Source organism: Clytia hemisphaerica, unplaced genomic scaffold (genome assembly GCF_902728285.1).
Source record: "Clytia hemisphaerica strain Z4C2 unplaced genomic scaffold, Clytia hemisphaerica genome assembly, whole genome shotgun sequence".
In the NCBI taxonomy this organism is placed as follows: domain Eukaryota; kingdom Metazoa; phylum Cnidaria; class Hydrozoa; order Leptothecata; family Clytiidae; genus Clytia; species Clytia hemisphaerica.
In genome coordinates, this window is record NW_027103968.1 from 753,724 (window position 1) to 769,661 (window position 15,938).

At 33.7% G+C, this 15,938-nt stretch overlaps 2 protein-coding genes and 1 long non-coding RNA gene across 3 annotated transcripts in view; all 3 read right to left on the reverse strand.

The window, feature by feature from the left end:
* The window catches only part of LOC136810426 (ornithine aminotransferase, mitochondrial-like), a 38,458-nt gene extending 32,970 nt beyond the window's left edge, over window positions 1–5,488 (reverse strand). The window contains exons 1-5 of the mRNA XM_067066991.1: window positions 4,826–5,488; window positions 4,308–4,430; window positions 3,796–3,845; window positions 3,540–3,618; window positions 2,993–3,106 (exon numbers count right to left, since the gene is read on the reverse strand). Of these exons, the coding sequence (XP_066923092.1) occupies window positions 2,993–3,106; window positions 3,540–3,618; window positions 3,796–3,845; window positions 4,308–4,430; window positions 4,826–5,464 (1,005 nt within the window). The 5' untranslated portion in view covers window positions 5,465–5,488. The remainder of the gene's footprint in view (window positions 1–2,992; window positions 3,107–3,539; window positions 3,619–3,795; window positions 3,846–4,307; window positions 4,431–4,825) is intronic.
* Window positions 5,489–7,149: 1,661 nt separating this feature from the next.
* Window positions 7,150–7,845, reverse strand: LOC136810427 (uncharacterized). Its single transcript, XR_010847105.1, has 2 exons — window positions 7,744–7,845; window positions 7,150–7,222 (listed from the first exon to the last, which is right to left on the reverse strand). It is a non-coding gene; the product is annotated as an uncharacterized lncRNA (long non-coding RNA).
* A 399-nt stretch (window positions 7,846–8,244) lies between these two features.
* LOC136810428 (ADP-ribosylation factor-like protein 3) lies at window positions 8,245–11,743 on the reverse strand. Its single transcript, XM_067066992.1, has 7 exons — window positions 11,624–11,743; window positions 11,057–11,200; window positions 10,705–10,821; window positions 10,423–10,473; window positions 10,033–10,131; window positions 9,408–9,494; window positions 8,245–9,044 (listed from the first exon to the last, which is right to left on the reverse strand). Exons 1-7 carry the CDS (start codon window positions 11,624–11,626, stop codon window positions 9,006–9,008), a joined length of 540 nt encoding a protein of 179 aa, XP_066923093.1. The 5' UTR covers window positions 11,627–11,743; the 3' UTR covers window positions 8,245–9,005.
* Between the last annotated feature and the right edge of the window lie 4,195 nt (window positions 11,744–15,938).

Below are 15,938 nucleotides of genomic sequence, written 5' to 3' on the forward strand. Positions count from 1 at the left end.
CAAGGAGTTCTGTTTTTGATTGATAAACCTCTAAACTGTCAAATTCATATATTACGAAAATGTCAAACAAAACTCGTTTTTCCTGAATTTTAAAGGACTTCCTTATATCCATTAATTAATTAGGATTATCTTAAACGATTAATGTTACTAAAATTAAAGTGCAAGTGCATCTTGGATGTAATTGAATACGTTGAAAGTTGTGTTATAATTCATCTGAATTTCGATTCAATCCAGATAGGTAACATTAGTCCAACGTAACAATCCACGTTAGCTCTGTAAACATAAAGGTTTTGTGGGTCTTATTCTGTGACATCGGTCTTTGTCGTAAAAGTACTTTAAGTCAGACATTTCCTCGATTTTCGAAGTTTTTAAGTCGGTGTTTTTTACACTTTTGGCGAAAACGTGAAGTTTTTTAAAACACGTTTTAAAAATAAATACAAAGTGCACCTTTTCTTAATTGGATATCAGGGGATCGGCAAAGGATTGAAGATTCCATTCCTTTTTTCCCGAGCCTTCTAGAAAAACTAAGCTAGTACTTATAACCTTTGAAAGTTAGGAGCACGTTAGGATTAAACGGTTCCATAATGAAAATGGATTATGGATTCCAAGAGCAATAACTTTTGATATAATGTGGCTTTAGAACTGAAATTTTGCAGGATGGAGCATTTATGTACTTTCTATTCCTAAATAAAAATCTTCCAGCTGGGAGCAGTTTGGAATTACTTATTCCTGATTTCTTTTTGAGTTTGAGTCTTTTTGAACTGAGGATTGGAGTATGTTTATTTGACATTAAGTAGTTCGAATTTAACTATTTGGAAGGTTTGGGTCCCTAAGACCACGAAAATAAAATTTTCCACTAGAATAGAGCATCCAAGGATTATGGAATCCTTCATTGAAAGAAGCATACTTTGCCTTATCCAAAATGAGCGTATTAGTCTGGAATGAAATATCCTACAAGGCTCTAAACTGATTTTTTACGTTATACGTGATATGTCGTTACGTCTATGCCTTAAAATAAGCTCAGATAGAGCCCCAAAGGATTAATAATTCCATTTTGCGAAAAGTTGGGACTGAGGTTGGGTGCACCACTTCAATCGCTTTAAATTGGAGTTTTTAATCCTAAAACGCTCGTTAAACCGCACTTTTTGGTATCTGAGAATGTTTTAACGTAAAGTGCAATTGACTTTTGATTGATTTTAGATTGTAATCAGCCCATTTTAACGATGAAATGTATCTTTTATAATTGTTCAAGTTCAGAGATGTTTTCCGGATGGAATTTCGGATCCAAAAGTGCTCTTCATCATTGTTTCATAAAATATGGAGATCGTGTGACATGTTGAGACCATCAGAATAAATCCAAGAGCCACGTAACTCTCATAATTCCAAAGTTCATAAAATCTAATATTTTGGAATATTGAATCCTTCTTCGCTCCTGGGACCAAAACCAAAGCTCTAAGCTCGTGTGCTCCACCTTTTTGGAAGATTTCATCCCAAAATCCTCGTTGAAACTTATATTATTCAAGAAAAACAGGGGGCAGCTGGGCAAAAAGACCGACGGGTAGTGCGGGTCCTAAGGGTACCTTTTCCAATATGTTTAAAATGCGCTGTAAGGGTCGGAAAAACTAGAGATGCACTGTAAGGGTAGAAATTTCAGAAAATTTTTGAAAAATCTAGATATTTTGACCAAAAATGCTAGAATTTTGGCCATCTTTTGCACGAAAAGGATCGAAAATTTTGGGGAAAATGCACTCTAAGGGTATGATTTTCACTGATTTTTGCTGCACTGTAAGGGTGCAATTTTAAAAGCCAATTTTTGGCCCGCACATACCGTCAGTCCGCAAACCCAGTGCCCCCCCCCGGGTTTAGCACTCAATACATAAATAAAATTGATTGAAATAAAATGGCCGCCAAAGTACGACAATTGTAAACAAAGGGATGAGGTCCATTGAGGGTCACTTTCTCAGCATGTTTTGGCTGCTTTTTTAATGTTTTTGAACCAAACTAAAAGCTGAAAAGTAACGAAGACATATTCAAAATTGTCTAACAGAAAATTATTTTCCAATCACCCCATTTTTCCATGTAGTCCGCCAAAGAAAAATACAAACATTTTAATTACAAAAGTTATGCCAACAAAACAAACTATAGCCACTCTACATAGATCGAATGCCGTAGAATTAATACTGAATTTGAACATAAAAACATACAGAGATACTCTGAGTATATTCTTTTGCAAAGAAACAAATGTACTCCAATCAAAGTATATTTGAGTCCAAAAGTCCTTGAGAAGGGTTTGGAACAGACCTAGTTGAAAATTCAACGACGTTTCTGTAAAAATCTCGTGTTTTGTTTGCTAACAATTCCATTTTGTCTTATCGCCTCCAACAGCACTCCATCGTAGCGGTTGGTTTGAAAAATCTCAAACCAGAAAAGACAATGACAACAGACCCTCTCTACGGCAATGAATTTTGAAATTAGCCGTAGATATTGGGTTTGTGTACAGACAAACTTTCCTGGTGAGCCATCACGAGAAAGGTGTAGGAAAGATCTGTAGCATATTTCTAGAGTCACCAATCAGAAAAAAGGGCCACTGACCTTAACCTAATTGACCAGGTATTCTACAAAAATTCACCTATAATAATTTTCGATGTGTGTCAATTTAAATTAGGAAACTCAAGTAACATTTAATAGTCCATCCCACTTGCGTGGGATGGTTTCGCAATTTCTGTTATATCGAGTTCAATATCTATCCTGCTTTTTTTCTATTCTAGACTTCCTAATGATAGGAAGTGCGCCCGTTTTAGAGCTGAAGTCCGCCGGGATTGGTAATGTTTCGAAATTAAAACCTTCGAGTATTTGACGTGAACCAGAAAACAACTTAGCGGGTAGGTCGACTTTAAAACTGAAGACACTTTCACGGATATCTGTAAGAAGCCCACGTAGTGTGTAAAGGTGTATGATATCTGTATCGATGAAAGAAAAAACAGAGACTTACATCCAAGGAGGCCATAGCTACTTTGCAAGCTAACGGGTTACCACCGAAGGTTGATCCATGGGTACCAGGCGCCATTGTTAACATCACCTCATCATCTGCTAAAACTGCTGAAATCTGAAGAGAAAGGAAATATACCTAATACATATATACACTTAACGCCAAAGGCGGATTGTCTCGAGTTTTCCAGCGAGGAACAGCGTCAAACTGTCTGTATTTTTAAGAAAATCAATGCGACATTTTTCAATGCGACATTTGACGCCAATATTCTTCATGTTAAACCTCATTCAAGGATCAATGGCATATATTTCATGGACTTTTCTCTTTTCTCAAAACTATCGAAAACAAATGTACTCCAATCAAAGTATATTTGAGTCCAAAAGTCCTTGAGAAGGGTTTGGAACAGACCTAGTTGAAAATTCAACGACGTTTCTGTAAAAATCTCGTGTTTTGTTTGCTAACAATTCCGTTATTTATTTCGATAAAAATTTCTATAAAATGGTATATATTTTGAGGGATTAAGGTTAACCCAAAGAAAAAAAGAACTTACTGGCATAGTGCCACCGGAAAGAGCTTTTCCAAGGACCACCATATCTGGTCTAACGTCATCGTGGTCGACACACAGCATTCTTGAAAAGCGAAGATTGATGATTGATAAGCAAGTGTTGAAGCGTTATAAGTTTCTACGCTTTGACAAAGACTTTAAACTTTTACACGTCACAAAAAAGGAGTAATATGTCAAAAAATGGCTATGTGCTACACGTAAATTGATGATGGTTTGAAAGAAATGCGAGCGATGAAAATACCTTCCCGTTCTGCAAAGCCCCGTTTGAACCTCATCTGCAATCCACAAAACCTAAATCGCAAATAAAAAATAAATTTGAAACATTCATATTTCTGCGAGTGTTTCCATTTAGAAAATTTGACTTTTTGTGCCAAAAACAGCTTCGAAAAATAGAGTCTAGCGACGGCGATGTTCGAATATTTGTTTGACCGCCAAAACATTTCTATTAGAAAAAGAGCGATCCTACTTCAATTTGGTTCACTATAGCATGAAATATTTTCTGATAACATGCTCAAGTAAAACTTTGTTTCTAGTATCAATAGACCTTTTCATAAATTACGTCACGAACATCACTTGCCTTGTATTCAAGCAATTTCCATGAGGATTATGTCCCTTGAGACATTAAATGATTTTTTTATGAATAGAAAGTAGTTTTAATAAAATCCGCTGGGAGTTAATCACCATGCCAATAATTTCAAAACCAGACAAGTGATGTTCGTGACGTAATTTATGAAAAGGTCTATTCAAACATACATTGTACTTATCACATAGTGCACGGACACCTTTCAAATATCCAGCATCAGGGACAACAACACCAGCTTCTCCTTGAATCGGTTCAACCATGAATGCGCATGTGTTCGGGTCCTTTAGCTTTTCCTGGAAAATAACAATAAAATTTAAAGCCTGTTCCACATTGAGAAGGATTCGAACATAAATTAAGCATGAAAGATTGATCACAAAGTAAGACAATAAACAGCAACAAATAGCGTGATTTAAAAAAAAAGGATTTGCAATTTCCAATCAAAAAGCCACAAGGACTATTTAATTTTCATCAAACATTGCAGAAAACTTGAAAGAAATAACAACAACAATGACAGAGTCTCTTGTAGATTCTAGAGTCACGGCTCTTAGCACACTTGTACTTTTTCGTCGAGCATTCATATTATAGCCGAATATCATTGCATTATGACTCCCAAAACTCGTGCTCAAAAACTTTCCTATGAGGAATAATAACTAAATCTACAAAAATCGAAATGAAATGAAAACGTTACCTCTAATGCTGCTAAGTCATTGTACGCCACCATGTCCAACCCTGGTAAATATGGTCCATAATCACCATAACAATCTGGATCGCTTGAACTTGAACAAGCTGAAAGGGTACGTCCCCAAAAGTTATTTTCAGCAAAAACAATTCTAGCCTGGTTATCAGGTATTCCTTTGACTTGATAGCCCCACTTCCGGGCTAATTTACAAGCCGTTTCACCGCCTTCAGCGCCACTATTCATTGGCAGTATACGGTCATAACCGAACAAAGTAGTGGCGTATTCTTGATATTCAGAAAGGGCGTCACTGTAAAACGCCCTTGAAGTCAGGGTTAAACGTTCTGCTTGTGTTTTTAAAGCATCAATAATTTTAGGGTGACAATGACCTTGGTTAAGAGCGGAATAGCCACTTAAGAAATCGTAGTATCGACGCCCTTCAACGTCCCAGACGAAAATATCTTTGCCTCTTGTGATAGCGACAGGAATCGGGGCGTAATTATGGGCACCATATTTTCCCGTTGAAGCAAAAATTTCTTCAGATAATGTGTTTTTGGTTTGAGCTTGTTGTTGACGGGTGGCGGAAGAATAAAGCGATCGAGCTGCTTTGAATTTATTGGACTTGGATAAAATTCGAGGCGAAAGGATCATCGTGGTGGGTTTATTTTATTATTTTGACTATAAAAGAAACAAAATGAAATAACGGCTAAAATTCACAGTATAACTTGTCGTGTCAGAGTTTAAATTCCTTTAGATTCCCTTAGGATACAATAGGCAATTTAAACCACAGCATTTTTCAACAAAACTATTAAGTAAGCTATGGTATGGTCATAAATTCTGTACAAAATTAGTTCTGTAACGCTAGGAAAAGAAATGTCTTAAAAGATGATAGCGCTCACATCTTTCTAGTCAAGAATCATGTCTTTACACGTCTACAACATGTCATCTTTCCAGACAAACAAATTGTTCATTTCAAGCTAATCAAGGTCTATTTCTTGAAAGTTATTTCCATCAAAGATTGTTTAAAGATCGAACGAACCATTGGTGTGTTAGCTCAATTCTCCACTTTGAAGTTTACCTGATTATCAAAATCTAAGTAAAAACCACTCAAACAGAACCCGTACCTTCAGGGTCCAAAACACTCACAGAATCTCTCACGCTTCTACTAGAAGGACTTGCTTCGAGAGACAAAGATGTGACCATAATTGCCAAAAAAAAACGCTAATGATTAAACCACAAGTAAAACCTACAATAAGAGTATTATCCAAAGAAATGAAATGAGTGTTGAACATGCTTGCGAAAAAATACTAATCTAATTAAAAGGTGTGTTTGGGGTATGTAACATGTAATGGAGATTATCAATTTCTATTGTCCGACATGAAAATAAAAGTTGATCTACTGCACGAAAGCTTTTTTAAAATGGTTCTACAAATTTCAACACCATTATGTTTCTAATGAAAAGGGGTCAGTATGAACCCTAAAAGACGCGTAGATAAGAGACCTTCCTTCGAAGATGGTTAAATTACATACAGTTGACGCTCTTTAATTCGATGTTCTACTATTCGATAGGTTACCTTATTCGATGATATTTATAAAGTCCCCGTCAACAAGAAACTCTTATGAACAACGCACCCTTATTCGACAAGCTTCCTTATTCGATGAAAATCCAATTTCACTTGAAGATCGAATTAGAGAGCGTCAACTGTAGTTAGTTTAGATGATAATATCTTGGAATCAGTACTACTCCCAAAGGAGTAGGAATCTCAGCATTGCCAAGCATTACAACCATGCAGTTACCAAGGGAACGAAAGCGTACGAACCATAGCTTATTCTATAACGATGCTTGAACAACACAGGAAGAGCAATTCACTCATGTGACCATATCTTATGAAATTCACGAAACCAGACAAAACCTAAAATCTTGAAATGTACAAACACACATTACATACATTCAACTCTCTCTAATTCGAATCTCTGCTATCAAAATCTTTCTATAATTCGAACAAAAATATTTCTCCTCTCTGCTTGAAAGTATAAAGTATAATTTACTTTCTATAATTCGAGCTATTCTCTAATTCGAAGAAATTTCTGGCCCCTTGAGATCGAATTGGAGAAAGTCGACTGTACAACAAACAAGAGAATCTGCCGACACCCAGGACAAAATTAATTCACTCTGAATGCAAAACTTAGAAAGGAATCAAATCACAAATGTTACAAGTCCGCATAAAACCAGTGGTAAAATAAAAGTGCAAGCTAGAATTTAACTCTATTGGAATCATATACCTTCTTCCTTCAAAAGGTATCCAAAACACAGATAAACATCCAACCAAATCATATCAAAAAACTCTCACATGTTTTATGATTCAAATCAAAAAGTTTCATACAAGAAGCGACCACGCTGTCACAAACCTACAACATAAAAAGAGAATATACACTTATAAATAAGTTATTACACAATAATAAAAATTCTTTCTCTTCACTCACTCGCAAAATGCATGATTAAAATTAATGATTGATTATAAGCATCTATGAATGAGAGATAAACGAGCGTCTATCTCCATCGTTGAGGTTTCTTAATTAATCTATACACAGATGAGAAATCAGAACACTGACGAAAAGTATGTTTTTCTCATTAAAACTCTTTTCATGTTTAAAAGTTGAAATGTGCTTTATTATCTATGATCCGGTTGAACAGAGAACCCAAGACATGATCCCGACTGCAATAGACCTTTGTAGGACGCGATGTCATTCTGGATGACTTAAAACTCCAGCATTACAACAATAACACACAAAAAAGTATGTTTTCTATCATTGTTTTGTTGATGGGGAGTTTTTTAATTATACTCAACATAACGCCAAAAGGTCAATCATATTTTAGGGATGTTTTGTCCTGTTTTAAAACGTAAAACAAAAAGGTAAAAAAAAGTTACCTATCTAATTTTAAGCCACATTTTTGGAGTTTCAATTTTATTTAAACAAAACCAATCCCAGTATCATTTCATCATTTTAATTTTTGGTTAGTAAGTAGTGTTAATTCTAAAAAGAAAAGAGAAAGTATAAAATAACAATCAAGTTACTAAAAGCTGTAATCTCTGGTCAACTAAAGATGACTGTAGATTTGAGAATAATTTTGAAAAGAACAGGTGTGGTTGAAAACTGGATTTTGTCTACATACAAAAAATGGGGAACAGAATTTATGTAATTCTTCAAAATTCAGATGAATGTTTGACCTAACCTACTTCAATTTTTTTAGAAACCCATTTTAAACACCTTGGGGCTTAATTAAATAAAAAAGTCTTTTATTAAGAGTTTTACTTTACTTAAAATTAAATCTGGTTGACTTTTACAGAGTCAATGGAATTGAATGAAAGTAGATACCTTCACTGAAACTTCATTCATGCTCCCTTGTTATCTACAGTAACAGACCAACATGTTTTTATACATTTATTCTTTTAAATAATCAATAAAATTTTGCAATTTGTTAAATTCGAAATTAAAAAAGACTACACAAACAAAAAAATCATTTCACTATTCAACAAAAATTACAACTATCTCAAAAGTGATTTATCATTTTATATACCTGGAAAAAATCTTAAAAATTGAGCGAGACTTGATCTAGACGAATTTGAACTTTTGGAAAATGATGTCTATAAACTTTCTTAACCAAATTAATTACATAACGTATAAAGTGATACTAAATATAAATAAACAACATAGCGTGAGTTAAAAATTCGTAGCAGCAACCCTCTATAAACATGTTAAAAAATCTTTTTATTCCTAATATTGTTAGTGCTTAATATCAGATCTGCAGTTCGAATTGGACCTGAGTGACAGAAATTACTTCGAAAAATTATGGCTGAAAATAATTAATAATAATTTTTAGAAATGTTGCTTTCAGGAATTTCTTTCAGAATTTCGGTCTGCAAACTTTCAGACCATTAGATGTTTGCCAAGATATCAAATTAAAGCTTTGGAGAAATATTTGCAATTTCGAATGGAAGTTGATAGATATTAACTATTTCTTAGAAAAAAGGTCAACGAAAATTGGCTCCTAAAGAGTGAATAAAAAGGTGCAAAAACAAGAAAGGTCATAACTCTTAAAAGAGCTGTAGAGGAGACTTAAAAGATTGATTCAATGTTTCACCATAGTTTATGGCAGATACTGATGGCAGTTTTCAAATTCATCATACTTTCAAGATTTGATGTTCTTCTGAATCCAATCAAGCCCATGCTAAAAAGGTGAAAAAAAAATCAATGCTATATTGGCAAAAATTATCCAACAAACCGCACACCCAAGATTTGAGTATATCCAACCCATTTCAACATAAAAACCTGAGCTCGATAAAGGTATTTTTTTGCGGTTTTTAAAGTTGAAGGTATCCTAATATGCTTACTTTATTGACTTAAAACGACTTACAAGAGACTAAATTAGAATCAACATTTATTGAAAGCTTTGACTGGAAATGTTCTTAACTTGTTTAATAGATTTTTACCAAATTCTAGCCTGTTCTCATTACAAAACTAGTAATTTTAATTGATAGATGATTTAACCTAGGGCATCAGAATGGTATACACTAAAACCAAAACAACTCACCGATAAACCTTCACCAGAGAGAGCTGAACACGCTTGTATTTGCCATGGTCGATCCTTGATATCATTCAATGACATAGTATCCATAATCTGTATAAAAAATTGTAACTTTTCAAGACTATAATAGAGATAAAAAGTGCAGAAAATTTAGGGGCCCAGTAGTTCCCGAAATACAATTCAAAAAATTTGCAACCCACAACTGAAATCTATTTTCTTCTCGTGATTTAGAAACCATAAACAAAGAAATTTCAACCACCTTACAGAATTCAATTTCCATTTAGGATTTATTTTCAAGTATGCTGTGTATCAAAGGTCATCTGAATTGTTAAATTTTGCCTATTTCATAAAAAAGGCTAATCATGATTGAATTTTCTATGGAATGGTTAAGAGGATCATGCCCCAAAATATTGTGTACAGACAAAATCTTTTTGGATAAACGACAGACATTCCAGTGGAAGGATGAAGTTAAAACTACATGCTTAATGACTGGGAATGTCCTAATTTCAGAATCACAGATTGCATTGGTTCAATTGGGACTATCGTGCTTGATATTTTCTGACTGATTACAAGGTGGATGAAAAGCTGACGCGGTTTCTCTCGAAAGATTATGAAACAAAACAATTCTTACCACATCTGATTTGGCAGCATTCATCAGATCTTGTTTATTTGCAAAAACCAGAACAGGAACTCCTTGAAGTTTTTCTTCTTCGAGCAGTTCAGCCAATTGCTAAAATTTAGAAAAATAAAACATACAATGAATTTCTCAGCTCTGCTCTGCTTACTCTCAAGATGAATTATGAAATAAGAATGGAAATATTGAAGAAAAGTTAAAGGATGAAAGTGTTAAAATGGTTGAAACAAAATTAACAAATTCACTGTCCGAATTGATGAATTTTGTATAGATTTTAAACTTTCTTTTGTATTAAAGAAACACAACAAAAAAATCTGTATCAAAGTTAAAATCATAGTAATCAGTGAATGTGTTAAATTTTGAAAGTAGAAATGTGACAAATCTTACGAAACCAGACTCTTCAAATCGTTGTTGATCAGCGCTATCAATAACATATATCTGAAAAAAGGAAGACAATACAGATATAATTAGTCCACTAAATGTTGAAAGCAGTTGACTGGTCTACCAAAAGACAAAAAATGGTTTCATAGATTTTTAATTTCAAAGGTAGAACATGGAATATTTTCAGATTATTTTATGATACAATGATAAAAGCTATAACTCAAGATTTTAGAAACCATTGCTAAATTTATTCATTTTACAGTAGAAATGAAAAAAAATCTTGATTACAAGGACATCTGTATTTTCAAAATAGTTTCTCCAATACGGTCTGATTGTTTTTTGACCTCCAATATCCCATACGTTTAGAAGGATTCCTGATGATTGAACTGATTTGATATTGAAACCCTGTTGATTAAAATTTATGTAGAGTCAATATAAAAAATTATTATCAAGCAGAACATGTCAAATGGTAGAAACAGCACATACCTCAATAATTAACCTCAAAAAAAAAAATTAAATCAGGCATCAAAGTCACAGATCTGCTGACTGTGCACGATTTTTTGTGACACTAATTTTTGCATAATGTTGATAATTATAAACAGAGGAGCCATAAAACAAACTAATCCTGAATATTAATTACCTGTGTGGGAGTGATATGACTAATATCCTCTGAGGCTAATGACTTCAAAATGGTTGTTTTTCCAGCATTATCCAAACCAAGTAATAGAATACGCATTTCCTTGTTTTTATTCTTCTTCATCTTTCTTATTAAATTGAGAAGACCCTAAGAAAAATGAAAATACACTGCACCTAAAAACTCAGATCCCCTTGTTGTGTTTGTTAGTAGCTGTCTGGAATTAAAGATCTAAATTTTTCTTTCTTGTGACAAAGTAAAAAAAAAATAAGCAGTCAAATTTTTATAGCTGACTTATTGCTCATTTTAGATTTTGAATTCCAGACATATGTCTTGATCTATTATTTGCAAACTTAAATTTTTCTGATGGACGTCAAGTTTTAAAGAACAAAATATTTGAAGAAAACTTTATTAAACTTTTTTGGATGAAAGCCATTTGAATAGTTCATACATACAATCTTAGTAATCAATTATGTCTCACAATGTACAAGTCATTTTTGGTAAGGAAGTACTATTTTGTTGTTTCAAAAACAAAGTTCCAGTGGAGGTGTTTGAAAAAAAAGGTTTAATTACCATATCTGCTTTTCCACCAGTGTATTGAGTCTGCCTTCCAAAGTTTTAGTTGTCCAAGTCAAAGAATGTTAATTTTTTCAAAGCTAGATTTTTATAACAACAATAATATAATAACCATGTAGAATAAGTGACTGTCCCCCGCCTGATATCCAATATACAATTATGACATTTTTAAAAATGTTCTGACCAAAACTTTTTTAATTACACTATTCTTATTTTGACCAACCACTCCCTTTATTCAAAGCTTAACGATCCAATTTTATTCAATAAACCACCGAAACCACCCCTAATATATATATATAAAGCCTTCAAACTATATAAGACTGCACTTGCTGTTGATGGATGCAATATTTTGTGTACAGAGAAGAAGACAACAGCCTCTTGCTGCAGAAAGTATTAGTAGTCGTTAAAAATACATTTTATCATATTTTCCTGCAAGATAGAAACAAGGTTTCCTCCAAACAGGGTCACTTTAAAAATGTCACTGATTCCCAAGATACATAGAGTAGATAGATTTCACAACTAGGTGAAACTGAAAAATATTTCGTTTCTAGTCCACCGGGTGGCGAAAAAACACTCACCTGGCTGGCCGTGAAGAATTTTATTTTGCTAAATTTCAACCCCAAAACTCAATTTCTTTAAAGCACTTGTAACTAAGAACAAGGGGGGGGGGTGAAGCAGTTAGTACAAGACATCATGCCGGTTAGTACCGTGGTGGTGTGCCATATGAATTGGATAAAATCACTTAGTACTCAGGTGTACTAACTGCAAAAAAGGGTGGTCCCCTGCTAAAAATTTGCCAAATTTTGGTACTAACTGTGTAAAAAATAGGATTTTGTGAGAAAATTTAAAAAAAAGACCATATTTTACCAAAAGAATCTTTTGGGAAGTAGATTTTTTTTTCAAATTTTCGAATTTTTTTTTTTAAATCTTAAAAACAATTTGCTGGTTGCAATAGAAATTTGATTTTCTAAAATGTTGTTTTTTCCTATTGAAAGCTATGGAAAATTGAATCATTTTTAAGATATTAAATTTTATTTGATTTGATTTTATTGAATTTATGAAGGTCAAAAGCCTTTTTCAAGGCTAAATTCAGTTAGTACTAACTGTACTAAGTGTACCAAGGTGGTGGTGTTACTAACTTCTTCCGAGAAAGCAGTTAGTAGGCATGATGTCTTGTACTAACTGCTTAACCCCCCCCTGCTAAGAATGGTCTTTTTTGCCTTAAAACTGCAGTAATTTGACACCGCTAATAAAAATGTAAATTTTGTAAGGAAATCTCAATCACAAAAGTATTAAATTTTCAATACTAAGAAAAATTGTATCAACGAACAAACGATGATGTAAGAAAAATAATTTTGCGCCCGACTGGCAACAAAAGAAATTCGCCCTAATAACACCCACAAAATGGTAACTTGATAACTTTTGAGAGTGTTTCTAATTCTAAGATCTTGTTTATTGAATCACTTTCTTGGTAAACTTTTAAGAGTGTTTCTAAGGGGAGACCAATTTAATTTGTTGTTCTACAGGGAGATTGTTAGAAAAATTTATGGCCCGATCGGTCTGTAAAATAAGATTAAATTTTTCATTTATCAGGTTTGGTAAGGTACGGAAAATATTTTCCAAAAAATATCTGGATCAAAAATTAACTTTTGTTATCTTTGATGTTATCATAATAAAATTTTAGTGATTGGAATGCTTGATTTTCTAAATTTTTCAACTATTTGAATTAGTTTTCAGCTTTATTCAAATTTAATTCTTACAAATAGTGTGTAAAATATATTGCAATGGAAATTCCAAGGACTAAAATGACTTCAATTTTTGACGAAGAATATTATTTTTTGTAGGAGCAACGGAACTTTAGTTTGAAAAAAAAATTATTTTCAACTGAGGATTTTTTGTAAAAACATGAAACTGCCAGTATTGAAACAATAATTTTCATTACTTCAACTACGATAATGGAAATTCATAATTATATTTTTGATTTTAGCAAAAAAAAAAAAGGTCCCTCTGGCTCATAGACAGGGTAATTTCCAAGCACTTTTCCTTACCACGGTTTCGGTCTTAAAAATTGAGTTTCAAAGCAGTGGTATTAAATGAAGACAATTTTTGCCCTCTAAACGTTCTAAATAGATGATTCCTTGCATCCTAGTAGCCTAAAAATTCTAACTTGATTATGAAAAAACAATCTTAATTTGAAATGTTTTGGTGGTTTTGGAGGGTGTTTCTAAGATCACGTTGATCAAATTGCTTTTTGCTTAGTGTTTCTAGGTTCACTTTTATTGAATCACTCGCTTTGTAATTTTTAAGAGTGTTTTTAAGATCATGTTCATCAACTAAGCACTTTCTCTATTACTGTAACGAGTTATTCCAAGGTCTCTTATGCTTATAGTTTTCTGAATTTGCTTTCTTTGCAGCTTTTACAAGTGTTACTCATAGTTTCTAGAGGGGTCAACAAGACCCCCCCCTTAGGTAAGAGGACTAACCCCCCTTAGGAAATTCATTTAAAATTTCACACCCCCCTTAGAAAATTAGTATAAATGAAACAATTGTACAAGAGTCATAATTAGGTTAGATGATTCTTATCTAAGAAGACCCCCCTTAACTGGCAAACCCCCTTAGGAAAGTCACACTTTTAACACCCCCCCTTGCTTTTGGTTCATCAAAACCCAAGACCCCCATAGTGCCGAAAGGGGTCTGACCCCCCCTTCTTAAATGACCCCCCCTTCTTGGCATCTCCCCAACCTTTAAAAATTCCTATCCCCCAAGGGTTTTGGGCTAAATTTGTTTTTTTTTAATTTTTACAAATGTCTCTTATTTATGCTTGGTTTTATCACCTTGCTTTCTTCTTAACTTTCACAAGCGTCTCATATGCTTAGTTATCAACTCGCTTTCTTTGTAACTTTTACAAACATCTCATATGCTTAGTTATCAGCTTGCTTTCTTTGTATCTTTTAAGGGCGTCTCATATGCTTAGTTTTATCAACTCGTTTTTTTTGTTATTTTTACAAACGTCTACTGTATGCTAGGTTTCATAGATTAAAGCATTTCCAACAATAGATATTATCGATAATCCTTTATGGAAGCAATACAGAATTATCTATATATAACTTCCTTATTAATAAATACAAACCAGTCTATTGATGAAGAAAATCAATAAAATCAATCAAGCTATCGATAATTCCTATCACCTTTCTGTAGAAAACAGAAGTTAGCTTGGTAGGATTCGATTTGTAAAAGGTAGACATCAGAATGACTGCTGGATAAAAAAAAGATTTTTCTCTCTGCACTGTTTTTATAAGGAACAGTTGATTCTAACCTTTCTATTATTCCCAGATCTAAAGAAGGGTGTCGGAATTGGATGAGGGGGCGTGAGGGATACAGACCAACTTACAGTTTTACCGTCAACTGCTCTAACTTGGGACTATCTGACGAGACATTCGGATGACCCTGCCGGTGCACCCGACAGTCGGGAGCTGTAAGAACACCCGACATTGCCTGATGGGCATTTGGTAGCTTTACGTCCTATACTATTTCCCGCCATCTTTGCCGATGTAGTGGCCACATCGGCCCTTGTGCTATTTTTCATCACTGGTGTAAAAGTGTCAGCGTGTAAAAATCGCACAAGCGATAAGAACTATCTGGGGTTTTGTAGAGAGGTCGTCGATTCCTAATCAGTGAAAAAAATTTCGGGGACAGGAAAGTAAAGTGACGAAAATTTTGAAGTAGAGAAAAATGAGCTTTGGCGTAATAAGGGCCGGAGCAACTATCACCCAAATTCGAACCCAGTCCCTTAAGCCGTGGTTACACTACATTAATATCTTTAAAATTAACTATTTTCTTTAAAGTCTTTTTGAAATTTTTTAATGTTTTTTCTCAACTCATTTTCTCACTCAACAAACGACATGAGTGGAAGGAAGAAGGCAGCAGCACGTATTGTGCTAATTCTTTTGAAACGGAAATTTGAGAGGAAATATTTGAAAAAGAATAGTCAAGCTAAAAGGTACTGCTGGGTACGCCTAGTAGTTAAAGTTGAGGAACAAAAAAAGGGCCTACAACAACATATTTGCTGAACTTCGTCTACGTGACCAAGAAGAATTTAGATCTTATTTAGAACTTATCCTATCTTTCGACCCTATCACATATTACGTTTTAAACTTTCCAAAGGTTAGAAAATCCATTCATCGAAAAAACCTTTGTCTTGAGAGAAGTGAAGAAAAAATTTCGCAAGAAATAATTTCTTTTTCAAGAATTTATACGTCTTTATTTTCTTTAAAAGAGGGTAAATTGATTAATTAAGACTTGATTAAAATTT

What these genes read in the sequence shown, in the direction of transcription:
- LOC136810428 (XM_067066992.1), bottom strand. An exon ending in TTGAAAATACAGATGTCCTT is followed by an intron (nt 10,474 to 10,704) that starts GTAATCAAGATT and finishes TCCTTTTTTCAG; the next exon opens with ATATATGTTATTGATAGCGC. An exon ending in ATGCTGCCAAATCAGATGTG is followed by an intron (nt 9,495 to 10,032) that starts GTAAGAATTGTT and finishes TTTTTTATACAG; the next exon opens with ATTATGGATACTATGTCATT.